General features: G+C 39.3%; 1 protein-coding gene across 2 annotated transcripts; it reads right to left on the bottom strand.

Annotated features, from left to right (window-relative positions):
- Nucleotides 1-78: 78 nt before the first annotated feature.
- Nucleotides 79-27,922, bottom strand: ctns (cystinosin, lysosomal cystine transporter). 2 transcript variants are annotated; one of them, XM_023290845.3, is made up of 11 exons: nucleotides 27,703-27,922; nucleotides 24,805-24,900; nucleotides 24,543-24,621; nucleotides 21,986-22,076; nucleotides 21,346-21,449; nucleotides 18,668-18,805; nucleotides 7,200-7,299; nucleotides 6,538-6,657; nucleotides 3,003-3,173; nucleotides 2,455-2,572; nucleotides 79-509 (listed from the first exon to the last, which is right to left on the bottom strand). In XM_023290845.3, the coding sequence occupies exons 2-11, from the start codon at nucleotides 24,878-24,880 to the stop codon at nucleotides 358-360; spliced, it is 1,149 nt and encodes a 382-aa protein (XP_023146613.1). In that variant the 5' UTR covers nucleotides 24,881-24,900; nucleotides 27,703-27,922; the 3' UTR covers nucleotides 79-357. The 2 variants fall into 2 exon arrangements, with proteins under 2 accessions (XP_023146613.1, XP_054872295.1); XM_055016320.1 differs by lacking the exon at nucleotides 27,703-27,922 and adding an exon at nucleotides 26,899-27,661.
- Between the last annotated feature and the right edge of the window lie 59 nt (nucleotides 27,923-27,981).

Raw genomic sequence — 27,981 nt, 5'->3', positions numbered from 1 at the left:
GTTCTCAGACTTCTGTTCACAAACCTCAGCTTATCCAGGTTGGCCGCAGACTCAACACAAAAGGGCATGCTAGCTACATTACTTTGCAGTCTTTTTTTTTATTAGATTTTTTTTTTTTTTTTTTTTACAGGCACTCAGTTTTTCTTGTCCAATACCAAACAAAGTATTCATACATTTACTCAAAAAAAAAAAAAGACAAAAGACAGGTGCTGATTCTGAGAAACAAAACGTGAGCTCTTAGCTGCTGCATCGAAATCAGACATGGAAACCCTGCTCTGGACAACCTTTCTTCAGTAGCTTCAGTCCCTTTAATATTTGGGAAGACATGCTCCCTTGTATCAGAGCAACGAGTCAGCATCAGTCTTGTTGTTGCTCTGCAACAGCCTCATACTGAGGAGGGGGGCATCTATAGAGACAATAGTGCTGAATCATGAAGAGGATGTCAAATACCACAGAGAAGAGACCCAGACCAAACTTTGTAGGATCACCAAACACCAGCTTCCACTCATCTGAGGAACAACACACATCAAAGTTAGTACAAAGATCATGTTCCAGTAAACAGTATTCTGTGGTAAATGTAAGTGGATTACCACCGGCAGTTTACTTTTTTCCTCATTTCATTTAAACGTACATGTACACACATTTGTTCATTTTAGCCATGCAAGTCAGTGCACAACGCACAATTTACATCATTTAACAAACAGATCAGTCAAATGATAAAATTAGATACAGAAAAGTCTCGCACCTTCAAATCCATCAAATTAGAATATTAGAATCTGTCCGGTGGAACCCGGTTTATCTAAACTATATATAGACACACACACACACACACACACACACACACACACACACACACACACACACACACACACACACACACACATATATACACATACATACATACATACATACATACATACATATATATACACAGATGTCCGATATTGACTTTTTTGCCAAAAAACGATATGCCGATATTGTACAACTCTCAATTTCCGATTCCAATATCAACCGATACCAATACCGATATATGTGGGCTTGGAAATAATTCCAAATCATAGACATATTGTTAGTCAGGCACAGCAAGCTTGTTACTGCAGTCACACTTGCAAGGCTTAAAGTGAAAAACATTCATAAACCTGAACTTTCTTCCTTTTGTGTGCGGGTTGGGGTACAATCTAGCTATTTAATAAGAAATGAAGATATCTGCCTTCACAAACTCAGAATGCAGATTATAGTAATACTAAAAAGGTCAGTAGGTGGTGGTCGGTACTCCATCTGACTACATCGTGGAAATATATTGTTTAGTAACCAATCAGTAAGACATGGAAAAGGACATTGATTCACCTTTTAACAATGTGTGCAGCATTTGCACTACTTACTCTGAAATACAACTATGCAAACAGTTACAGTGCAAAAAAATAAATTAAAAAATAGAGTTTGTAACAGCAAACTACAGTTCAGTTGAAATAACAAAAACATTAAATGCTCATTTCTGAAATGCTGGTGCTATGCCGTGTATTTATGGAACCAACATGCTGATTTGACACGGACAGTTTTGTCAAAGCATTTTTATCTTCAATTTTTTACACAGATTAACGTGTGGCTGAGATCTGGTGAACGACAAGCCATGTTCTGCAATGAATGAGCACACACGTGTTTTTAAATCACAAAACCGATCAGTCTGACGTCGGTACCTCAGCGGTGGATGTTGCTCCTGGTAAACGAGTTGTGAGTTTCAGAGGTCAGCAGCTCTGTGGGTCTCACTCATGATGTGGCAGCACTTTTTGCCGCTAGTTGCGTACATGAGTTTTTTTTTAAACACACGGTACAGAAGCAAGCACCTGACTCTGACTCGTTCAATTTTTTTGAACCAGCAACTGAAGGGCTTGGCATCTGTTTAACTCTTCCAACCTCGGGCAGTGCATTTATTTTTATTTACTCTGCCAAGGAACGCAACAGAGTTATGTGACGATCAGCGTGCATTTTACTTTTCATCTATTTGTCGGTTTACAACATTATTCAAAAAAAGCGGAAAAACGGATTTGGATGAAATTTTCAGGGAAGGTCAGAAATGACACAAGGACCGAGTGATTAGATTTTGGCAGTGATGTGGCTTATAGTCTGGATCCACGGATTTCTTAAAGATTTCTGTATCACTGCGTCACTATAACCATGACAATAAGGGACTCACCCGCAGCTGGATCTCAACTTCATTCTAAAACTCACTCCCACTCTACTTCCCATTGGCTAGTGATATTAGTTTGGTTGAGAGCAAAAGCTGCATTCCCCTCATTCCATTGGTAGACGAACTCGACTGGCAACGTAGTCCTATTTTTCTTTTTTTTTTTTTTTTGAGCCAAACACCGGTGCAGCACGCCGGAAATCCAGCACGGTTGTTTACATGCTTTAGGAAGTACAGCATAGGTAATACATCATGACTACAGTAATTACCATTGTTGTAAGACTGTAAGATCATCTGTAGAATACTGAGGGTTCCACCAGTGAAGTCCAGCAACACATTACCAATACTCCATCCTTCAGTACTCTGTCTACTGTAGTTCATGTATGCCTAGAAACACAGACAGAAAACCACCAGCTGTCAATGACAATTCATCCAATTGGCAACGAGAAACAAACACTAGATGATACTTGACAAAATTTTGTAGGACAGCATTCAACAGACTGTCATCATGTATGCTGTATTGATGAATTCTGCAGCAAACATAGAATGAGTGAAAATGCATTGCATGCTTTTCTATCAGTGAGAGGAGAAAAACAGAAATGTGTACAGAATCAAATTAGGTAGTGCTTTGTTTGTTGAAAACATTTAAATAAAGACAATCCTACCATTTTTTGTGTAACATATTTTCATCTCAAGCACACAAAATAAAGGGAACATATAACAAAGATAGTTCTGACTCCTTTCTAATGTAATTCTGTTATTATTCAACTGAATATTTTTGGTCCTTCAGTGTAGACATGTCATTAAATTAGCTTACCTGTGGCACATATTTGATCAGAGTGACTGCTAGTTTAATATAGGAGAAGTAGTAAAGGTAGTCCAACCAGGTGATTTGTTTGGCTACAGCAAGAAATAAGCTGATCAAAGCAAATGTCCAGCCAATCAGCAACAAGAACAAGGCCATCCACGAGACTCTCTGATTCCCCCTCTGTAATAGAGAAGACACAGAGAATTTAACTCCAAACAGTACAGGATATCCTGCCAGAAGAACTGCCAGGACAGAATGAAAGAACCTATCAGTTTAGGAAGTTCTGAAAATGTTTCTAAAAACACACTATGATGCACTACGATGACCCCAATGGAAAAGTTATTAGTAAAATAGAGTCGTGTCATCCTCACTACCATGAATACTAAACTGTCTTCCATTGAATGATTAATTCAAATTGTTTCTACTACTTTGTTGGTAAGGGCTGTTCAGTGACTAAAGATTTTTCTCTGTTTTTGTGCCCAAATCAACATGCTCTCTATTCCAGGACAGCAAATTGTTTAAAACGACTGATACAGCAGTGGATCAGTGGAGTCCACTGTCAGAGTTAACTGTTAAGTAAATTCACTATAATGCTTGTTTCACTGTCTACTCCGATAAAAGGATTCAAGCCAGAGTACAACATTGCTGGCAATGAAGCATTGCCATGGCAACAGTGTTGTATAAAATGACTTTTCACCATGAGTCATCATCAACATCTTAAGGCTTACCAAATAAAATCAAATAAAGCTTTATTGTCATTTTGTTGTACATACAACAGTAGCACAGGTAAGATTAGAGAGTGTTTCTCCAGGATCCAGTAACTTAAAGCAATTAAGACATCAACACATGCAATCACACCCCCACTCAAACTCCCACCCATACACACACACATCCCTAAGACATCCTTTTTACAAAATTGGCAGTATTTACAAATTGACAGTTGAGTTACTAGTGTCTATAGCAGCAGCCTGTGATGTAAAGTGCACACAGGTAAAGTGACCTTGTGGACTGATAAATAATTTAAATACTGAGACTCAAACTGAAAATACTGAAATTAGATTTAAGATGCAGATGTGTGTGCAAATTCAGATCAGCAGTTCAGTATTCTGACAGCTTGTGGAACAAAGCTGTTGATCAGCTTCCTCAGGAAATGCAGTCTCTGCTGGGACCGTTTGAAGATTGCTGAGGTGTTCTTCTTCCAGCTCAGATCCTGCGAGATCTGCACTCCAAGGAACTTGATGTTCTCCACTCTCTCCACTGTGCAGCCACTGTTGCTGAGGGGAGCATGCTCAGGTCGTGACCTCTGGAAGTCGATGATCATCTCCTTCATATTGTCCACATTGAGCAGCAGGTTGTTCTCTCTGTACCAGCCCTCTAGGTGTTTCACTTCATCCCTGTACATTGATTCCTCATTCCCACAAATGAGTCCCACCACTGTGGTGTCGTTGGCAAACTTTATGATCTGGATCGCCTCTTGTGTGGCTGCACAGTTGTGTGTTTACAGTGTAAACAACAGTGGACTGAGCACACAGCCTTGAGGCCATCCTCTGTGTGTCTGCTGCGTTGATGGAGAAAGCTGGCCAGATGGAGGAGAAGGACCAGCCCTCTCTCTGGTTGTCGGGTTTGATGCTTCAAAGAATGCATAGAAGTTGTTGAGCCTGTCTGGAAGAGAAGCGCCGTCGTCGACCACCTGCCTGCTCTTGTAGTTCGTCAGCGCTTTGACTCCCTGCCACATCCGTCTGGTGTTTCCTGTGTCCCTGGATTTTCTCTGCGTCCCTTTTGAGAGTGCAGACCTGGCTGAGCTAGAGCAGTCCTATCTCCCGCCCTGAAGGCTGAATCTCAGACTGGCAGCAGCAAGTGCACCTCTGTAGTCATCCAAGGTTTTGGTTGCCACGTGCAGTGAAGGTCTTAATTACAGTGAAATCCTCTGTACACTTTACAATGTAACTGAACAGAGGTTGGCAACAGTCCCATGGATCTTAAATTTTTGAATAATATGTGCAACTGTAGTCACAGGAACAGCAAGCAGCGGCTATAATCACATTGGTGAATTTCCTCAGCAGGTAGAGTGGCCGGCATTTCACAATGAGGAACTCCGCCAACTGAGAACAGTGTTTAGAGGCAAACGTGGCATAAACACAACAGTCCTTGTTGATATAGATGCACAGGCCCCCGTGTCGGCTCTTACTAGAGCTAGCAGCCTCTCTGTCTGCCTGGAACAATGTCATCCCCTCCAGGTGTATGGCCACGACTGGGATGTTGTCATGGAGCCATGTTTCTGTGAAAGCAAACACACAGCAGTCTTTCCACTCTCTGTGGGTTTCTCTCAGCAAACGTAGCTCGTCCAGCTTGTTGTCGAGGGAGTGGACATTGGAGAATAGGAGAGACGGTACTGCTGGTCTGGAGGGGTTAGCCTTTAGCCTAGCATGGATCCTGGCTCTCTTCCCCCTCTTTTGTTTACGTTCAAATCGCTTGTACTTCCTTCTCTGTCGGTTAGTTGCTGGCGTAGTCTTCGATAGTATTCCGTGCTGGCATAGTATGTCCAAATCACAACCGAGAGTCTCAACTTTAGCAATATTCATTGCCCTGACATTTAGTTAAGTCTGGGATAGGCAAGACACTCAAAACTTTCACTCTCTCTGTCTCCTGGATCCACTGCATCCATGCATGCCACCATCTTGTTTTTTTTTGTTTTTTTTTTCTTATGTCACCACATTTGAGGTGAATCTGGGCAATGGAATAGGAATACTATATGTATAATTGTCAAACATGTCATTTCCTTTTGCCAGCAGGTGGTGCTATGACTGTAAATGGATATTGGCATATGGATGTGATCAAGGTGGGACTCTGATCAAACATGTAAAGTCTGAGGCAGATTGGAACATGTAAAGGATAGTTGGACAGCACTTGGTTTTCATGGCGAAGCATTAAAATTGCCGCCATGGCCACGCCCTCAGACTTTTGGAAGATTTTGATAACTTTTCATCATTTCAGTCTGTTGTGTGTACTGGCAAAATTTTAGTGTTTTTCGATTTACCTACTAGGAGGATTTCGCTCTTGAAAATCAGCAAAAATGCCCAAAAATCATCAAATTTCCCACAGTTAATGAAAATTTGCAGACTTCCTGTTGGGTTTAGAATATGGGCACCACTGACTTTTTTGTTCAGCCTAACGTGCTGCATATGCCTAGCAAATTTGGTAGATGTAGGTGAGATGTCCTGCCTGTGAGACATGTTACAAATTTTGCAGGGGGTGCTATGGAGTCATTTTCACACATCCACAATTTCCATAAAATATGACATTGTTCGCTAATTCTTACGTGTTTACAAATTTTCATGAGTTTTTGAGCATGAATGTGGACGGTGAAAAGGAACAAAAAAAAATTTTAAATTAAAAATTAAAACAGAGGGGGGAAAAAAAGTCAGACAGAACCAGGGTCAGTAAAGGCAGCCATCTGTCTCAACTGGTTGGAGTGACAGTGGAGATGAGGGGGGTGGGGATAGCAGGATAGCACCACAATATTCTTTGAATTACAGACACTTACCTCATAAATAACAGCTTGGCTGATGTAAACCAAACACAGCAGGACAGCATGGAGACTGAAGAAAACATCATTAGCATTGACAGGGTTGATTCCATTTGGGTTCCTCTTCAGAAACTCTTCCTGCAGGGTAGGCACACTGCAGATTAATAGAAAATAGATACTACATGCTGGACATGCACTCAAGACCTACTGCAGCTCCACAGAAGTGAGATGTGTAACAGTCCGCTCTAGGCATAAAACATACTATATATATGCATAAACAAGAAATACCCCAAATTGGCTTTTGTTACATTGTGTTGCATTAATTAATCTATAGATGAGCTGTTTCTAAAACTTTGTCTGGCGTTAACATACTTTACTGTGAATCGACTAGGAGAAAATGTTTCTGGTCAGGAAACTTGAATGTGACTCCTAGAAACTTCAGTAGACAGCAACTTATTTTTTAGGTTCTTGAAGACGTATTACCTCTCATCCTAAAGCTGTAAGGCTCATGGAAGACTCATGTGCTCTAGCTGTCCATTGAAGTACAATTGATTGCAGTCCTGTGATTGAGCGTTACACTTCTAAAAAAATTCTCCAGGCTAAATGGCACTAACTATAACCGCCAGCCTGACTTGCATGTGTATGAACAGTGGAGGTGCTCTTTTATAGGATGAAGTTACCTTTATATAAGGTACCCAGAACAGCCCTATGTTAAAGACACTGTAAGCAATGAATCCTGTTAGGTTGAGAGCGAGGAAGTCAAAGTTGAGACCTACAACACTGAAGACAAACACATTAGTGCATTTCTGAAGACCAAATTTCAAATCTTAAATCCAGTCTACCTAAACATATCAGAGAGACAACTGGATAGAAATATGTCATGTTATTGAGGTCCACACCTTGCAGAGAAATGTCACCAGGTACACATTTAGAGGCCATTTCTAAAAAAATTAAGCAGCTGTATGAAAAATTTGAAGAACTCTTTGTTGCTGGGATCACTATCCTGCTATGGGATGAAGGGCTGTCCACTGAGATTGGAAGCATTTTGGTGAACTTGATCAGGGACCTTTCTTTATTCAAGATGTTTCTAAACACCCAGTGTTTCCTCTACATTCATTTAGGAGTGGTGGGTCGCCATTCCAAAATCCTAGCCGCCACTCCTTCAAATTTTTTTCTTTATTTTTTTTTAATTTATAGCCCGGGAGCCCAGATAGCCTACCATGCCCTGATACCTTCCTGATAGAATGTATTCTATATTGCATATCTGCACTATAATGCCATGCATTGCAATGTTTGGATGGACAAGTATTGACTTACTGCATTATCTTTGGATTCATTTTTGATCACTTTTCATTCCGTTTGTTGTTCTTGTTACTTTAAGCCATGTTCTGGCTGAGTTAAATATGTTTTAAAGGCTTTTCAGTAAAGAATGAGGGTCCATCATGGGTAAAACCAGCAGATTTCACAAACTTTCAGATTTTACCCCAGGAGTGGCAAATGTATATAGCAACGTAAAAAAGATTTGTTTGAGCATGAACATTTTTTGACCGTATCAAATTTTTTGGTAAGTTATATTTCAACTTTACATTTCAGTTTGTTTTAAATCCAAATTTGACTTAGTTAAGTGCTAACAACACGTAATCTGGTATTTACACATGTAACAATAATATACTTCGGTGTTAATGTTTTTCTTTAATATCTTTTCAGATACCAATAGAGTTGCGTCGACTATTCTGCTGATGGTAGAGCAGATAACCGCAAATTTCAGGAGACCCGTTCCTTTCCTTAAACAACCACCAAAATTGACACACATACTCCTTGGGGGTTGCTCTTTTGATAAAACCCATTAGCCACCTAAAAATTCAAGATGGCCGCCATTGAATATACAGGAATATTGCTTTTTACAATAAAATTGCAAAGACTTGTCCTGTTTGAATGATCTTGGTGTCAAATCATACATTCTTGACTATGTAGAATCCGAATTTAGAACCGTGTACCTACTTACTGGCTTCCTGGTACCACACTATCAGTCCTGGAATCCTAATATTCTGCTAAATTAAAGGTTCATGTTCATGTCTGACTCGGCAAAAATACATGGTAGTGTATATCATAGTGTTAGAGGTTTAGTATGTGTAGCATCCTCTTGTACAAGGTTTCCAAACTGGACATGACGTGATGCGGTGAGAGATGGTGAGAGATTTGCAGCGGAAGATGTAGAGTAGTGGCTCAACAGAGCGGATGTCAATGAACAACCAGAGCACACTGGTGGCACTGCTGCTGTGAAAGCATGGGGTTCAGTATCAGCAGGACTGTAGCTTGACAGGAGCCCTCGAGTAAGCAAGGATAGCATCTCCTGGGACAGCAGATTAATTTCTGACAGTTTTGAGCATTACTAGGACACAGCAGATGCACCAGATAACAGCATGCAATCTGTACAAGCTTCTTAAGGCAGCCCACATCAACTACTTGAAAGAGACAGATGAACAACTCGAAGAGGTGCCTAGCTTCAAAGCTTAGTGTGAGCATCGCAAACTGCAACGTCTCCAGTTGCGGCACAATGTGGAGAGACGCTACTTGACACTACTTGACCCACCACAAAAGCTTCCATGCTAACTACCCACCTGGTAGCGTACTACGGACAGAAAAAACCCGGGACTTAAAGGCAGTTTTGGGCAAACAACAGTCTATTTTCACGAGGCCAGCGAGAAAAATCACAAAAAGCAACTGAGGCTTCATTTAGAGCTACAGATTTTTTGATAAAGAACAAGAAAGCCTTTTCAGACGGGGAGGTCTTGAAAGAAGCAATGATGTTAGTTGCAAACACTGTGTTCAAAGACGAGAAGAATGGTCCAGATGCCATCTCCACTCTCTCTGATGTCCAACCAGGGGCAAGTATGATGGTTAGAAGAATATCGGCTATATCTGAAAACTTGACAGAGCAACTGGACCGGGATCTGGCTAAGTGCAGGTGGTTTAGCATTCAGTGTGATAAGTCCGTGGACATCACCAGTACAGTTCAGCTGATGATGTTTATCCGGATGGCATTTGATGATTTCTCCACAAAAGAAGAAATCCTGACACTTTTGCCCCTGCAGACAACAAAGAGGGGAATTGACATGTAAAATGCGGCGAAAAGTATCTTTGTGGAGAAAAATGTACCATTAGAAAAGCTTGTTTCAGTGGCGACGGACAGGGCTCCCTCCATGCAGGCTTCATTGCGCGATGCAGAGGTGATCCAGACTACCCAAAATTTCTGCATTATCACTGCATCGTTCACCAGCAGGCGATATGTGCAAAGTGACCGGATTTGATCATGTGATGACTCCTGTCGTGAAGATCATAAAAGGCATCCGCTCCAAAGCCAAGCACACAGGACATTCACAGGAGCTGTCAGCTGAATATGGTGACCTGTTACTACACACAGAAATCCGATGGCTCAACAGGGGACGAGTTTTGCAGCATTTTTGTCACTTTTCAAAGAATCAAAGAGTTCATGCAATCCTAAGGGGAAGACATTTCGCTGCTTGAGGACACTGAATGGATACATGACATTGCATTTTTAATGGACATCACTGGAAAACTGAACCATTTGAATTGTGAGCTGCAAGGCAAAGGTAAGACTGTCACTGACATGATAAGCGCTGTAAATGCATTTATAGCTAGGATGAACATTTTCTCTGTGCATTTACAGAGGAAAGAAGTGCGGCACTTTCCCTCCGTACAGTCATTATTGAATGAGAATGCTTCTGCATCTGGGGCTTTTGAGAAAGCAGTGGAAATGTACTCCCAAGGCATAAACAGACTGGGACAAGATTTTGAGAACAGGTTTTGTGACTTTGATCAACTTGAGCCATGTGTGTCATTCATTTCAAATCCTTTCATGCAAGTAGACATGACATGCATTGCTGAGCAACTAAGTGCCGTATTCAGCCTGGATGCTGGACAGGTGGCGATGGAAATCCTGACGTTGCAAAATGACCTTCACCTCAAAACCCATCAGTCTGCACCAAACTTTTGGTGCATTGTGGACACAGAAAAGTACAATGGTGTATGTACAGCTACTAAGAAAGTTGCCTGTCTTTTTGGTTCAGCTTATCTCTGTGAATCAGCCTCATATATACTTCATCAAGAACAAACACAGGACACACCTTACTGATGCACATCTACAAGACTGTCTCAGAGTTGCAGTGTCAAATTATACACCAGATTACAGTACTTTGGTGAACAGAATGCAATGTCAGGCTTCCCACTAACAGACATTTACAGACAAAGAAAGAGATAACATACGTTGTCATTCAAAACAGTGAGCCATTACACAAAAATGTGAAAATAATTTGTTGGAAACGTAATGATTTGTTGTTATGATGTGTTGAAAATGCTACAGATTTGGTGATTAGTCTGAATTTAATAAGATTCATTTCAAAAAGTGAAAGAGTTTTTTTTTTTTTTTTTTACATAACTGATAATTTGTACAAACATGGGACAGAGTTCAGAAATGTTACAAAGGCAGGGGTTTGCACAAATGAAGGTTTGAAGATATGACAGTTAATGATTTCCTAAAAATGCTTGAAGTGATAATTTGCACAAAAACCTAACTGGTGTGATTTTGAACAAAATGCTGCAAATATGCTGATTCATACAAAACTGCCAAAAATATTTACAAAAAATTTAGAGATGGGATACCTCTGACTTTCAAATGTTGGAACAGATTAACAAAAATAATGTTGCATGGTTTATATATATATATATATATATATATATATATATATATATATATATATATATATATATATATACATATACATATATACATATACATATACATATACATATACATATATATATATATATATATATATATATATATATATATATATATATATATGTATATATATATACACATATATACATATATCCTCAGCTGGCTCAGGAGTTCCAGAGTGGAAACTTTGTTATACACAAATCGAGCTGACAGGAGGAGTACAGAGACCTCAACCAGGACTTTGTGGACTGGTGCCTGTTGAACTGCCTCCAGATCACCATGGTGAAAACCAAGGAAGTGGTGGTGGATTTTAGCATCAGCAGACAGACACACTTCTCCTTCACCAGTGAACATCTAGGGAACAGACATTGAGATTGTGGACTCCTACAGGTACCTGGGTGTTCACTTAAACAATAAACTGGACTGGACTGCTAACACCAATGCACTCTTCAAGAAAGGTCGGAGTAGAATCCACCTGCTCAGGAAATTGAGGTCCTTCGGGGTGCAAGGAGCACTTCAGAGGACCTTTTATGATTCTGTGGTGACATCAGCCATCTTGTATGGAGTGGTCTGCTGGAGCAGCAGCATCACAGCTGCAGACAGGAAGAGACTAAACAAACTGGTAAAGAAAGCCAATTCTGTCCTGGGCTGCCCCCTTGATCCCGTGGAGGTGGTGGGAGACAGGAGGATGATGACAAAGCTGTTGACTATCATGGAGGATACCTCCCACCCCCAGCAGGAAACAGTAACATCACTGGGAGATCCTTCAGTGAAAGACTGCTTCACCCACGGTGTCTAAAGGAGAGATACTGCAGGTCTTTCCTTCCTGCTGCAGTCAGACGGAACAATCAAGCTCTCAGTAGTTCAGTTCACCCACTAACTAACTGCAATACATGTAAATAAGGACAATTTCACAGAATTGTTTTCTTGAAATATTTATATTCATATTTCTTCTATGAGGAGAAAGTACTTATTTATATCTGTGCACTGTGTGCTGCTCTTTTTCTATTTACTGTTTCTGCTGCTGTAACACTGAAAATTTCCCCGCTGTGGGACAGAGGTGGGTAGAGTAGCCAAAAATTGTACTCAAATACGAGCAACATTACTTCAAAATAATATCACTTAAGTAGAAGTAAAAAGTAGTCATGCAAAAAATTACTCAAGTAAGAGTAAAAAAGTATTTGGTGAAAAGACTACTCAAGTACTGAGTAACTGTTTGATTGTAATGTCCGATTTATTTTTTTGAAACGATGTGATCAGACAGACAAAAATGTAAAATAATGTGCAAATTCTGGTATTTCTAAATAATAAAATTTTAAAAAAGCAAAAATAAACAACATCTTTACAAAATGACAAATTAAGGCACAAGAAACACAAATTTCCAAATCTCAGTTTTTCACACATAAAGCTTTTGAAACAAATACCTGTAGTAAGGTAACGTTTGTATGCTTGAACAGTGCAAACTACTTCCAGTGACAAGATATGCTGTATGCTGTATTTCACCCACCCACCCCTCGCTGTATCACACGGACATATCAAGCCTGACGTCACGCTTCACTTCGCCCGTGTTAGTAAACAGAAGACAAAAGCCAAAGACATCAATGCTAATGCTATGCTAATGTTGTCGGACTCCGAAGCAAGACCAAATTTCTCAAAAATACCACGTTTTTTTCATCCCCTGTTTGCTACGTGTGTAGAGTTTGTGCCGCTATGCTGCCACAGTTCGTATGAGGTCATGTGACCGCAGGGTGGCGTCTGGTGAAACGGAGTCACGTGATTATTGTTGCTTCATCTGATTGGTGAAACACAGTTGTGGTAGATCCACTGAGGGCATCTCTCCAAAAAAATAAAGCAGATCTAATGTGGTAAATAAAAAAGTAACAAGTGAAGTGTAGCCCAGTATAATGGAGTAAGAGTAGCGTTTGTTCTTCACAAATCTACTCAAGTAAAGTAAAATGGCAGAGTAAAACTACTCTCAGAAGCACATTTTTTTCAAAAAGTTACTCAAGTAAATGTAACGGAGTAAATGTAACTCGTTACTACCCACCTCTGCTGTGGGATCAATAAAGGTTTAATCTAAGCATCTATCCATCTATCCATCCATCCATCCATCCATCCATCCATCCATCCATCCATGTGACTGAAGACCCATCAGCACTGAGAAGATGGATGATAGCTGGTCCTGAAGTCATTCACTTGGTTGTGCAGTATGAGGCAGCATGTGAGACCAAAGAGGGTACTGAACACACCAGCCACTATGAGGAGACAGAACAAGCAGAAAGAGTGGTCCTTGAGAAATTAGAAAAGCTATCAGAAGCCATGAAAGATACGGGCAATCCTTTCCAGGAGGAGAGTCAGGACCTGCTTTCATTTGATACAAAGGATATTGCTCACACACTGCCGCCAAGCTGACTGGCACATACCTTAAGAAAGGCAAGATCTGTTTCCAGGAGTTTATGAAGGGACTGGAAAGGGAAGAAGAATCCACCATCTATGAACCAGTCAAGAAGAACAGGGTTGACTTTTTGCAACAGGTACCAGCGTCTGTTGACTCTTCAAAGCAAGAAGTGCTGAAGGAAGACTGTTAACTGTTCTCCAAGCTGTTCATATCATGCCAGAAAAGAGAATGTGACTTGAAGGAGTTCTTCCATCATGAGAATCAGTCACATCCTGCTGCCCTCAGTGATGGTGGAAAGCTCCACAACTGTCAGAAAACACACCTCACTACCATTCTTGAGAGCCAAGTTACAACCCCTGAGGCAGAGCCAGACACCGACACCATCATCATTGATGGTGCAGCGTCTGTGAACAGTCTGCCCCAATGGAGTTCAAAGATGATCGAAGAGTATGCAATGCTCGATGTCCTTCCAACAATACAAGCAAGTACCGGAGAACAGACATTGTATTTGATGGCTACCGACCATCTGAAAGCTGAAACTAGATCAAAGCAAGCACATGTAGTGAGATGCATGCTGACAGGGGAGGGCAAAATTCCCTCAAACTGGTGAAATTTCCTGAGAGAAAATGAACATACCTGAGCTGTTCAACTTTCTGGCTGATAAGATTGCACATATGGTCACATCAAATGTGGTCATTGTGACCAAGGAAGAAGATGCTGTCAGCAACCGCACTATCAATCTGGCTGGGGTGGCACCGTGCAGTCATGAAGAAGCTGACATGCAGATCGACATGTATGCGAGGCATGCAACAGAAGCAGGCAGCAAAGTCATCATGGTCAAAGCCAACGACACAGATGTTGTCGTCATTGCAGTCGGTGTTCTACAGGCACTTCCGGCACTCCAGAAGTGTCTGCAGCAGTTCTGGGTTGCCTTTGGCCAAGGACCTGAGAACCTGAACCTGAGATGGGTTCCTGTACATGATTTGTGTTGCACTCTTGCAGAAAAGAGCAAATGGATGCTCTTCTTCCAGCCTTCACTGGCTACCATGTTGTTTCAGCAGTCCGTGGCAAAAGGAAGAAGTCTGCTTGGCAAACCTGGGATGTTTGTGATGAGGCTTTCGGTGTCTTCAGCAAACTCAGCCAGTACCCACCTGTAGTGGATGATGAACGACAGATCCAGCATAGCTGAAGGTGTCAATGATGCGAGGTTGGACGTGTTTGCTCAGAAGCAGAGGCCATATGAAGCCATTCCTCCAACCTCAGCAGTGCTGAACCAGCATGTGAAGCATGCTGCCTACCAGGCAGGCTGCATCTGAAGTCAGTGAGCAGTATGTCAACCAAAAACGCACACTCCTGCCACGAAAGGAGATCTGTGATGGGTCGTTTGGACAGAGCTCCCACCCATTGCAGAAAGTTGCCAGCAGCTGACCAAGTGTGGATGCAAGTCTGAGTGCTGTGGTCGATGCAAATGCTACTGCTTTGGTCTAACCTGCACGACACTGTGCAGTTGCGAGGTTTAGAAGCATTGTAGAATACTCATCCAGGCAGCAAGACAACAAATGACAAATGAGTAAAGGCCTACTGCCTACATGTACACCCAATAATACTGTAATTTCCAGACTATTGAGCGCACCTGAATATAAGCCGCAACCACTAAATTATAAAAAGAAAAAAGTTTTGTACATATATAAGCTGCACCTGACTATAAGCCACATGTGTCCATATTGTAACATCAGATATTTGCACAGAAAGATTTTTTTAACTTTTATTTAAATAAATGACTTTTTTTCCCCCCAAAACAGTGCCTTTAACATGGCAGTAACATGGCAGTAAAACGCACTGAGTCAGTTCATGCTGTCGACCCCAACGTCTCACCATGGATTCATTGATAACAAGCTAACCTGCAGCAGCTCTGTTTCCTTCTTCGACAGGCAGATCGATTGCCTTTAACTTAAAAGCTGCATCTTATGCATTTCTTCGTGTGTTTTCCATGATGAGGGTGTGTGCATGAAGCGCAAAATGACTGATCTGAAGAATTTAGCGTGAGTGCGTTTGATTGAATTCGAACAGTTTCATTGGTCCACTGTGACCTATTGGGTAATTTTTTTGGTCTGATGTGATGAGGCTAAACGCATTGGCGGCATGAAGCTCGCCCGTAAAAATCTATACATTAGCCACATCGTTATAAGCCGCAGGGTTCAAAGCGTGAGAAAAAAGTAGCGGCTTATAGTCTGGAAAGTACGGTATATTGGACTGATGGTGCCTATGATATGGGCACTTTTAATCCTAATCAGGATTTCAGGACTGGTAGTGTGGTACTAGGAAGCCAGTGAGTAGGTACATGGTTCTAAATTCGGATTCTACATAGTCAAGAATGTATGATTTGACACCAAGATCATTCAAACAGGACAAGTCTTTGCGATTTTATTGCAAAAGCAGTATTTCTGTATATTCAATGGTGGCCATCTTGAAAAATGGCCACCATCTTGAATTTTTAGGTGGCTAATGGGTTTTATCAAATGAGCAACCCCCAAGGAGTATGTGTGCCAATTTTGGTGGTTGTTTAAGGAAAGGAACGAGCCTCCTGAAATTTGCGGTTATCTGCTCTACTATCAGCAGAATAGTCGACGCAACTCTATTGGTATCTGAAAAGATATTAAAGAAAAACATTAACACGGAAGTATATTATTGTTACATGTGTAAATACCAGATTACGTGTTGTTAGCACTTAACTAATGAATAAATTCAAATTTGGATTTAAAACAGAAACTGAAATGTAAAGTTGAAATATAACTTACCAAAAAATTTGATACGGTCAAAAAATGTTCATGCTCAAACAAATATTTTTTTGACGTTGCTATATACATTACATTTGCCACTCCTGGGGTAAAATCTGAAAATTTGTGAAATCTATTCAATTCAATTCAATTTTATTTATATAGCGCCAATTACAGTCAAATTGTCTCAATCTGCTAGTTTTACCCATGATGGACCCTCATTCTTTACTGAAAAGCCTTTAAAACATATTTAACTCAGCCAGAACACGGCTTAAAGTAACAAGAACAACAAACGGAATGAAAAGTGATCAAAAATGAATCCAAAGATAATGCAGTAAGTCAATACTTGTCCATCCAAACATTGCAATGCATGGCATTATAGTGCAGATACATTCTATCAGGAATATACAATATAGCAATAAATAAGTTGTCATATATATATATATATATATATATATATATATATATATATATATATATATATATATATATATATATATATATATATATATATATATATATATATATATATATATGTATATGTATATACATATATATATATATATATATATATATATATATATATATATATATATATATATATATATGGGGCATGGTAGGCTATCTGGGCTCCTGGATTATTATTTATTTTTTATTATTTATTGTCGCAAATACACCACCACTGCATGTATCAACCTTCACAGCAGAGTCCTGCTCTGTGTTGGGTATTCGCAACTACAGATAACTATCTTGCTCAGTATCTACTCTGATATATCGGGTTAATACGACGTTAATTACTCGCGAGAGCGCGGCCTTGAACGTGGCATCACATCAAGCACCCAGGCACCAGGTCAGAGTCAGAGGAGTCGTCTTGGAAAATAGGGCAGCGACTTACCGGACAAAAGTTATTAGCTTAAGATAACTCATGATAGATTTTATAAGTAAAATAGACATTCACAAAATATTGATGGCCAGCTAACGGTACGTAACATATCGGCAGCTTAAGTTAATTGGGCCAGGTGCCAACTCAGTGTCGCTAACGCGAGTAAACGAATTGATAGCATTAAGCTAATATCTACACGCCATGATGTAAGTGCAGACTGCATTTTCAGATGAGCTTGTTCAAATACTTTTTTTTTAAATTTATATTTACATTCAACCTCCACAAAGCCATTTTCAACTGGCCATTCAATAAATAGGTTGCAAAAGTAAAATCTGCAGTCTAGTGTCATTTGTTTACGCCGCCACGGCTCTCCGGAGAGCCTGCCACCACTGCTGAAAAAAATCCTAGAGGAAACACCTCAGTATTTATTCAGCTGTTGATATCATTTGTATCATCCCAGCTATCCTCTCCTCTCATTTCTCTAAGTGTACATTGTCTTCTCTTCACATCCCATCAGAGATATGAGCAGAGGAAGTAAGAGACATGAGGAGAGAAGAGTCGAGGAAACAGGCATTCAACAAAATTCACTGATGTCATACATTCTTTTCACAGACAAGTGCTGTGAAGTAAATTCCTGATAAATATTTTATACACTCATTTATCGTGTATATACTGGGCACCAGGTAAACTGCAGACTTCAAGCACTCATTGCATGTAAAAGATATGCCATTAGGTACTAAACATGACCACTAAAAAAAAAAAAAAAAAAAAAAAAACAACAGGAAACTATATAAAAAGTACTGTCATTTCTATACACCAAAATGTATAAAAACACCCTATAAATATGAAGCACAACATGCACTTTGACCACATGTGAAGCACATGGGCAAAAAAAAAAAAAAAGGGAAAACTCATCTTTGTCTAAACATTATAGAGGGAACAGTAACTCTGCAACATAGTACCGGCCAATGTAGATTAACCTAAGCAATAAGTACTACACTTACAACAAAGCATGTTTCTGTGAGGTCTATGCATGGCCTATCTATAGGCTTAAAATTATTCAGAATTCGATTCTTGTGGACAGCTTGAAAGAGATGTTTCACTTGCCTAGTCCAACTATCTAGATTTTTCTTTACCTCACCTATTTGAGGAGTATATTTGAGTGCTTGCATACAGTTTCATACAATATAAGTGTGTTGAGATAGTATTTCATCAAAGATAATGACAATTTTACCTGATAGTATTAAACAGTTCAAAACTTCACAAAGAAAGTGTTACAAAGAATCTAGTTAAATTTAAAGAAAGCCAGAGGACAGACAGAAAACTACCTTTTCCTGCTCCAGTTTTCCCAAGCTTGTGGATAGAAAGACACCGACCAGGCCAGAAAGTAAATCCATCCAATCACTTGACTGAATATTGACAGAATGTTGCTGTGGACGACTATGAAGCGGATTCTGACAGGCAAACTAGAAGAGAGAATCGGGCTTACAAACACAAAGAAACTGTACAGTGGATCAGTACACAAAATTAGATGTTAACACACTAAGACCCAGTTCATTGCTTTTCTACAGCAATAGCTCCATTAATGCAGTACACAGAGGTATCTCCTCTCCATATGTTAGCAGTGCACCCCCTTTGCAGCTAAAAATATTTCATGAGTTTCATGAAGTTTACTATAAGAAAAAAAGTTAACTATTCTATATATAAGTTTGCGCTGTGCTCTTTTAACAGTATGATAAATAGTTTGTTCCGTCTACAATACTTGAATGAAGAGTCTATAAATAAATGTGACTGATGAAATAATAACCATAACAGGAGTACTAATGTTATCATCAAGATTCAGGATACAAGATTTGGAAAGCAGCACAACATAGACAGCACACGATGGACAGAATAACAGCAAGGACAAAAAAAAAACAACAAACAAACAAGTGATAAACATCAAGCACAAGGTGACTGTGTGACTTTTTTAAACAACAGTCTAATAGTCAAGATAGTACATAAACCGGACATGATGGTATGTCCACTCTACCTCATCGCAACTCAGTTTTCTGAACAAACAGGGATGCAGAGCAGTGCAGGAGTGAGAATAAAGAGAAGACTGCCTCTCACATTCGTCTCTTAAAGATAATCAGCCTTTTAATAATAGCTTTTCCATTACAAGATAAACCTGTTCATTTATTGCATTTAATGACTGAAGTGTTTCTTTTGTCATGTTGAACTGATGGAGCAGTTGACCCCGAGACAAACTGATAAAAGAAAGGGAAGACTACGGGATATATTAGAAGTGAGTACATCTCATGTGCAATAAGACCTAAATATCAAATGATTCAAAATTGGATCACCTTATGGTAATTGCACTAATCCTAAGGTGACAAGTAGAGAGTTTCTTCCTATGACAAATCAAAAATGAATAGTTTAATAAGACAATATTGTTTTCAATACTGGCCCCAAAGTAGAAACTCCTGAAACAAAATTGAGTACACCTGTGATTTCCAATCAACTCAACCGCATGAACATATTTAAAATCATGGACAGATGGAATGTGTCTATCTGCGTCATGGGTCCATATTGAAATTAATTGCCATTAGAATGGATTTTTTTTTTTAAGTTTTCACAAAGACAGAAAAGGACGTAGAAGTCAAAACACTGTTGCAGCAGTAATCAGTAGGTAAAAATTATCCATAGCACCACTATTCAAGCCTGTACTAGCTGTCCTCTTGACGTAGCAGACAGTGAGTTGCTTGCACAATCTAGTCTTGACTTGACACTGGGGGTATCACTGGAAATTGCCATTTCAATATCATTTCCGTAAGTGTGAAAGACAGTATCAATCTCGATGGACAGTGTCCAAGAAGAAAAATCTTGCTATTTCTTCAGCACAAGCCTGCAAGACAAAACTGTGATAAAGACGATAAAAAGAAGCCTGATGGATGTTGAGAGCACATTCTTTGGTCATGTGAGACCAAGATAAATGTTTTAGGTCAGACAGGATCCAGCATATTTAAGGTTGTTATTAAATAATAAAAGTAGACATAAAAACTACTGAAAACAAAAGATATGAATCTAATGCAAGGTGTGCTGACTTTTGGCATTTGAGTTTCGACTGTGGGACCTGTGTTTTACTATAGGTTTAGTATAGTACATCTAAAATGTTTCGTTTTTAATATGAGCAATACCTTACTGTTCCACTTAGTAACTAGAAAAGCACTCAGAGAGCGCAGTACCCCGCCAAGGCTGATCATCCCCCCATATGGCATTGTCAGAAATGCAGCATTTTTTTTATTTTTTACAAATGCAGCATTTGTTTATTAGTTAATAATGATCAGAAATCACAGCAACATAGAATGTGGCCATTTAATATAGATGTACTCACAATCAAAATTACCTTGCGCTGAGCACAGGTGTGTGTTATGCATGTGTACGTGTTATGTACGGATACTGAATCGCGTCACCTAAAAATGTAGCGGGCGGTGGGAATTGATGGGACTCGGAAACACCCCCCACAATTTAATCAATTGTTCCTTGTATGATTTACGATGGATAAGTCCTGATAAGTTCACAGCGGTCGATTTGTAGTAGGATCATAATCATGTTATCATCAGTAGACAGCTGGTGCAGTGTTCACTTGTCATAGTTACAGTGAGGCCGTGTCGCTTATCTGGCAATGATATACAAGTCTTCAACAAATCCGTGGATGCAGATTATAAGCTGCATCACTGCCAAAATCTAATCACTTGGTCCTTGTGTCATTTCTGAGCTTCCCTGAAAATTTCATATAAATCTGTTAATCTGTTTTTGAGTAATGTTACTAACAGAGAGACAGACAAACCAACGGCGATCATCACATAACCGCTAAGGAACGTGGCGGAGTAATAAGGGAATTACTGTAAGGTGATGAAATTTTGAATGAAAGGGCATTTTACTGATACTAAAAACAGATATTCTCACTTCTGTTGTGTACAAAAATATTGTCGGTGCATGCTACTTCAGTACAGATACCCACCTGTTGAGTTCTGTGTTGTTGCTAAGCAGGTATGTGGTCACCTGACCGACAACATGAGCTGTCACATTGAAACTGACTGAGGTAGCCTCTGCTGGCAGCAACACCTAGACAAAAACAATACAGAAGAGATTGTACCCTGTCTGATAAGTAATAATTACTTTCTGCTTTCTGCTCACATTTCAGTTTCATGTAGTTCAAGCCCAGAGTCAATGCCCCATTATTGTTTTGTACAACAATGGATCTCTTCATGAGAGGGGAATAAGCAAGAACATGCCTTGACAACAAAGACTGTCTTTCTCTGCAGAATAAAATCATTGTTTCTTCTTTTCCTTGAAGGTATAAACTCTGAAAAATTCTGTATTTGCAATACATGTGCATATTTATGGTGCCATCTAGTTTTTTATTATGATGGGGCCAGGTGGGTAAAGTAGGGTACTGAAAACACTGGGACTGATCACCACAGTTACGGCTTGGACTGAAGTGCAGAACCAAGTCTGCATTATAATCCTTTCAAGTGGTGCAAAGTTTGGTGATAAATAAATATAAGCTTACAGAACACACTTGCACAAAAGCCTAGCTTGAAATTATGTTCTACTGTTTCAACATGCATCTTGACTAACAAAAAAAATCCATGTATTACCTGCTCAGGCAATGTGATTATAGATGAGTAGTTCTGCTTGGAGCTGTAGGTTACATTTAATGCAATCACAGCTGACTGGTTGACAGCTGAACTAGAGAAAAATACAAAAACATAGTCAATCTACATGTTGACAACTGCTTCTACAAATTGCAGTACTATTAACAACCACCAGAATCTAGAATGTAAATTTAACTTGCTAAGTATATTCATTCTCTCTGTTTTCTCCCAACTTTGTATTCACACTATTGCTGTTGCAGTATATAAGCAGCTATAGTACAGTTTAGACTAGACTGAGTCTTACGATGTAACCAAGATCTGATTCAGAAAAAAAATGTAAACCCACTGATGAATGTAAGGTTCAGTTATGTGTAATTTAAAACGCTTACGTTTCAGAAAATCTACAAAAGCTCAACCTCTAACCCACATAACTTTTTATAACATTTATAATGTTCAGAAAATGCTTGCGCTGTTTGAAGCAATTAAAGGCTTTTAGTAGACCATGTAAAAAGCTTGGTCATTCATCGCTACAACCAATCCAACAGAAACTGGATAAAGGTTTTATTTTCTCTGTGTCTTTCTCTGTTTAATTACTATTAACAATGTTTACATCATCTCTCCATAATTTTGTTAATTTTTTAAATGAAAAAAACAAACAAACAATAAAAATTATTTATTTTCCATATAGTAAGTGCGAAGTAATCATTTATTTTTGATAATCACAGTCTGGGATGTGACAGTGATTAAAAACAACATTTAATCTGATGCACTATTATTTTTATGTAGTGTAACATAAAAAAAAAAAAAACAACAATTCACACTTGTCAAAAAACACAGCTTAAAAACTTTATACAATACCATTATTTTCTACTTTCAGTGACTCATTTTGTTTCACCAACATCAATCCTGATCAATACTACCAAATATATATATCTAATATCCATCCATCCATTATCTATACACTGCTTAATCCTCACTAGGGTCACGGGGGGGGGGGGGGGGGCTGGAGCCTATCCCAGCTGACTCAGGTAAAGGCAGGGGACACCCTAGACAGGTCGCCAGTCTGTCGCAGGGCTACATATATAGACAAACAAGCACTCACACATTCACACCTACGGGCAATTTAGAGTAATCAATTAACCTCAGCATATTTTTGGACTGTGGGAGGAAGCCGGAGTACCCGGAGAAAACCCACGCATGCACAAGGAGAACATGCAAACTCCATGCAGAAAGATCCCGGGAAAGCCGGGACGCGAACCAGGGATCTTCTCGCTGCAAGGCGAAAGTGCTAACCACTACGCGACTGTGCAGCCCTATATCTAATATATTAGATGAAAAAAAATGAAAAAAGAACTACTTTCTACACAATAAGTGCTAAAGGGAATTTTTTTTTGATTATTACAGGCTGACATGTATCATTGATTAGTACTAACATTGATTCAAATGCATTATTATTTTTATCCAGTGACAAATTAATAAAAACTATTATAAAAAACAACTAACAAACTCACATTCAGGGCCCAAAAAGACAATAACTTCCTTATCAAAAAACGTGCCATAAAAATGTTGTACATTAATATTATTTTTCACTTTTGATAACCAATTTATTTTAATCAGGATCATTTCTGGTCAAAACAACCATATATTCACTAGTTTTGGAGATTTTAACACTTTAAATGCCAATTTGTGTACATGAAGTTGTTTTATGAAAAAAACACAAAAAGTTTACTATTTTCTATATAATAAGTGCTAAATAGAAAATAAATTTTTAAAATAGTTATTGCTGTTATTTTGCTTGCATAAATGCATACTCCCTCTTTGGAGATGCCAAATGGAATCTGCTGCTGTCTTAAATTGCTCCCACAGGACTAATAATGTTTTTTGTATTGTCTGATGCTGCAGGTATTTCATGAACTCATAGGAAAAATGCCACAAACAGCTGGAAACAACAAACTAAACCTGTTAACTTTTTGTCGAAACCTAGATGACAATAAATATTGGTGAGCCTCTTTATTCTCACATTACAGTCTGTCTTCATCGCAGTAAAGTTTTCTTTTTACGAACATTTCAGTAAATGATGTGACATTGCTGAGCAAAATAAATGACAAATGAATACATGAATAAATGACATATAAACCTTTTCTTTGCGGTCTGCGAGGTTTTGGGACCATGATTAGTACTAAAATGCTGAGACCTTTCCCAGATTGCTTCACAACTCGAAGTACTGTTGCCTGTTCATTCCCATCCAATAATGCAACAGCAAGAAGCTCAGACTTGTGGTGTTTTGACAGTGATACAGAAAAGTTAGTAAGTCCAACATGGTAAGATTTCTCTTGCCAGTTTTGCAGAAAATTGAGCAGGGTGCTCATTCAGATTCAGATTTTGTTAATTAACAGCCCCTGCTTGTCCAAAAGGGACTGACGTTTTCCCATAGTCTTCCCTTTTAATACAAAGAATAATTATTCAAACAAAGCACTACATTTAGTGCAAGAACCTTTTTCGGCTATATTGTGAATAAGACTTTCAAAAAATCTTGTGTAGCCTGTATTTCCATGGTTACCTGGAAGTAATAGTGATGTTGGCTTCAGAGTTTTTCTCCAGTGTGACAGCATCAGGAGCAAACAAGCACACTCTTGGCTCTGGAGGACAGACGGGAAAAATGAAAATATTTGTTTTAATCCATTCTTCAATTAAACAGGTTAAATGTCAAAATACATGTAGGTTTGACTCCGTGTTGAGCTTGTCGCTTCACTGAAACACATTTTTCAGAGTGGACCTGGGGACATCACTTTAAATAGCCAATAGTCATAACAGTCAGTCACCAGAGATGTTGGTCATAATCCACAGGACCAACAGTTGAGCAGGTAGCCATCTCTTTGCCATGCTTAGACCAGCCATCTCTGCCAAATGATGGTAACCTAAAAGACACAAAGCACCCAAAGCGTGTTGCTCAACAGAGTAATCCAGTTCACAATTAAACTGCAAAACTATGGGATTCAACTGCCACTTCAGATGAAATGCAATGTACATGAAACTACTACCAAGTGCATAAGCTGGGCTGCAATTCTGAAGTAATTTTCATACATGGAGTACAAATGTCATTTACAGTGAATTTAATTATTTAAATTTCTATGTATTTGGGCTGCTGCAGCTCACGTGGTAGAGAGAGAGTTGTCTACCGATCGCAAGTTTAGTGGCCAAAGTGTCCTTAAGTAAGACACTGATCAAAGCGAACCGAGAACTCCGCCCTCTACATTGATGGAGAGGAGGTAGAGAGGGTGGAGAGCTTCAGGTTCCTCAGGGTCCACATCTCTATGGACTTCACATGGTCCACCCACACCTCACACCAGGTGGGGAGGCCCAACAGAGACTGTACTACCTCAGGAAGCTGTGTCAGGCTCAGCTCCCCCAAAAGCTGCTCATAAACTTCTATCGCTCTACCATTGAGAGCCTCCTGACCTACTGCTGTACAGTGTGGTTCACCTGCTGCACTGTGAGCAGCAGAGTGAGTGATTGGGAAAACACTACCTCCCCTCAGAGACGTTTACATCAGCAGACTTCAGAGGAAAGCCAGGGGAATCACCAGAGACCCCTCACACCCAGGACACTCTCTTTTCTCCTCCCCCCCCCCAGATAGACGTTACAGGACACTTAGAGTCAAAACCAACAGACTCAAAAGCAGCTTTTATCCCCAAGCGGTCAAATGTCACCTCCCTCCTCCCTGAATGACAATATCACATATCACAAGTGCAATATTTATATCAGTGCAATCCACATTTCATGTTCAGTAATCATGTGTAGAGCAGGTCTCTAACCGGGAACCTTTTCCGTATTTTGCTCTCATGTTGTATATATTTTAGGATTTGCTCTTATGTTGTATATATTTTAGGGTGTGTCATATAGTCTATTTTCAATGCTGCTATTCAGAGAGTACCAAACCGATTTTCATTGCTTTCTGTAACAGTGACAATAAAGACCTATTCTATTCTATTCTGAACCCCAAATTGCTCCTGATGGCAGGCAGGCACCTTGCATGGCAGCTCTAATACCATTGGCATGTGAATGGGAAACATTGTAAAGCACTTTGAGTACCACTAAGGTAGAAAGGTACTATATAAGTGCAGACCATTTAACATATATAATAAAATGGCAAATGGTCCACACTCATATGCCATGTGTCAAAGGTTTTTGGGCTACAGAGAAAAGACATATATATTTATCATTTCAGAATTTCTGAGTAAGCATAGGTTTTGTTTTCCCGACAAAAGAAATACTTTCTTAACAGACTTAGAGATAAGAAAATCTGCGTCAGCCTTCAAACATCTTCAGCTTTGCTTACTAACATTCTATTTTATTAAATCAAGTCTTTCTGGATCAACATGTTGAGTGTTGTCTGAGGTATTTGATGATAGACACATCTTTCATCTTCAGTTTGAACTCAGAGCTGTATAGCTGTATATGGTACCTGGGATGGGACTGGCATGCGATATACATATGGGTCAATATATAATTTGAAAAGTCTTTCTGAGTTATTAAACATAAAGTAGTGTGTGAGTCAAGTGTGGATTTATCGCATGCCAACAGGTTTACTACAATATCTTTATATATAACTTTCAATTTCAATTTTACTCAATTGTATATATAATATTTAGAAGAATCTTTCTCTAAAAATGTCATGTGGTGTTTGCCTATAGGCAGTCATGTTGAGTTTAGGCCTGAAAACAGCAAAAATGTCAACTATGATACCTGTCAACTATGTTACAAAAAGTCCCACAATTATATTTCGACTCATATACTTGCATGCATGTATATTGTTTATTGTAAAACTCTCTAAAAACAGAAGTCATCTCTGTTTAATATTTCCACATTTTAATAATGTTTTTACCTCAATAAAAAAAAAGTTGAGTTTTGCTCACCTCCTTTCATCCACTTCCTTCTTGATTTCACTAAATTTAGGTTTTTCCATTGTCATACACCATTACTGTTTTTCCTACCATGACAAGTCAAACTACCTGCTTTGCAAAGGCCTACTCCTCTTTAGACAGCTTTTGATTAGTCTTGTTTGCTAAAGGTGCATTTGCTCACATACAAGTGCATCTCAAAAAGTTAGTGAAAGAAGTGGACTGTTGTCCATTGGTCTAAAATCCTCTTTTCAGGTTAAAGTAAATTTTGCATATCATTTGGAAATCAACTTCCTTGAGTCTGGAGGAAGAGTGGAAAGGCACAGAATCCAGGCTGTTTCAGGTCCAATGTGAAGTTTCCACAGTCAGTAATGATTTCGGGTGTCATGTCCTCTGCTGCTGCTGGTCCAAGTATCAAATGCAAAGTCAACGAGAGATGATGAGATGCGAAACACCGACCCAAAAATACAGATGTGCTAAGGCCACTATCAAAGCCACCTGGGCTGCAGGAACACCTCGGCAGGCTACAGACTGATCACCTCCATGCAAATCTGTATTAATACAGTAGTATGTGGAAATACAAGCTATGATCGCCAAAAGATTTCCTATGTTCATTTTCCGTCCAGAAAGCCAAATTCAATTTAAGTTTCCAAATCCTCAGCCTAACGTTTGAGCAAAAGACCTGAGCCCATCAAGTTTACAGAACTACATTAACACAGTAACTCGTTCACAAAACAGCGTTAGCCTGCAAATAGCTCAGTTTTAGAAAGCATTTGCTTCATCTGAACCAGTGACAAAGATAATGAAATACAACCTTACCGGAGTTGTGCTGTTTCGACAACTGACGTAATCGATCACGGGACGATTTTTTTTCGTCTTCCTCATTGAATGAGGCAGACTAGGCGCATCACTGGCGTATTGTTGCCACCTACTGGATGTTACTCATAGTCCATAGAGATGCCTCTAGATTTTCTTATACAGTCCTGTAGTAATGAGAAAGTTCAGAAGTTTCTTCATATTTGTCCATGTTAAGTAGAGAGCAAAGATTAAAAGATTAAAAACAGTTAGTCCAGCCGCTCCTAGGTCTCTGTACAGTCT

This window comes from Amphiprion ocellaris, chromosome 2, assembly GCF_022539595.1.
Source record: "Amphiprion ocellaris isolate individual 3 ecotype Okinawa chromosome 2, ASM2253959v1, whole genome shotgun sequence".
In the NCBI taxonomy this organism is placed as follows: domain Eukaryota; kingdom Metazoa; phylum Chordata; class Actinopteri; family Pomacentridae; genus Amphiprion; species Amphiprion ocellaris.
The sequence above is the reverse complement of the archived record's forward strand: the minus strand, read 5'-3'. Positions and strand labels throughout refer to the sequence as shown.

Bases quoted from the DNA above. Each gene is read 5' to 3' on its own strand.
- ctns (XM_055016320.1), bottom strand. The intron at 7,300-18,667 runs GTAGTTTTCTGT...GTTTGTCTTCAG, and splicing joins GAAAACTGGAGCAGGAAAAG to TGTTGTAGGTCTCAACTTTG. The intron at 6,658-7,199 runs GTAACTTCATCC...CCTACCCTGCAG, and splicing joins TCTGGGTACCTTATATAAAG to GAAGAGTTTCTGAAGAGGAA.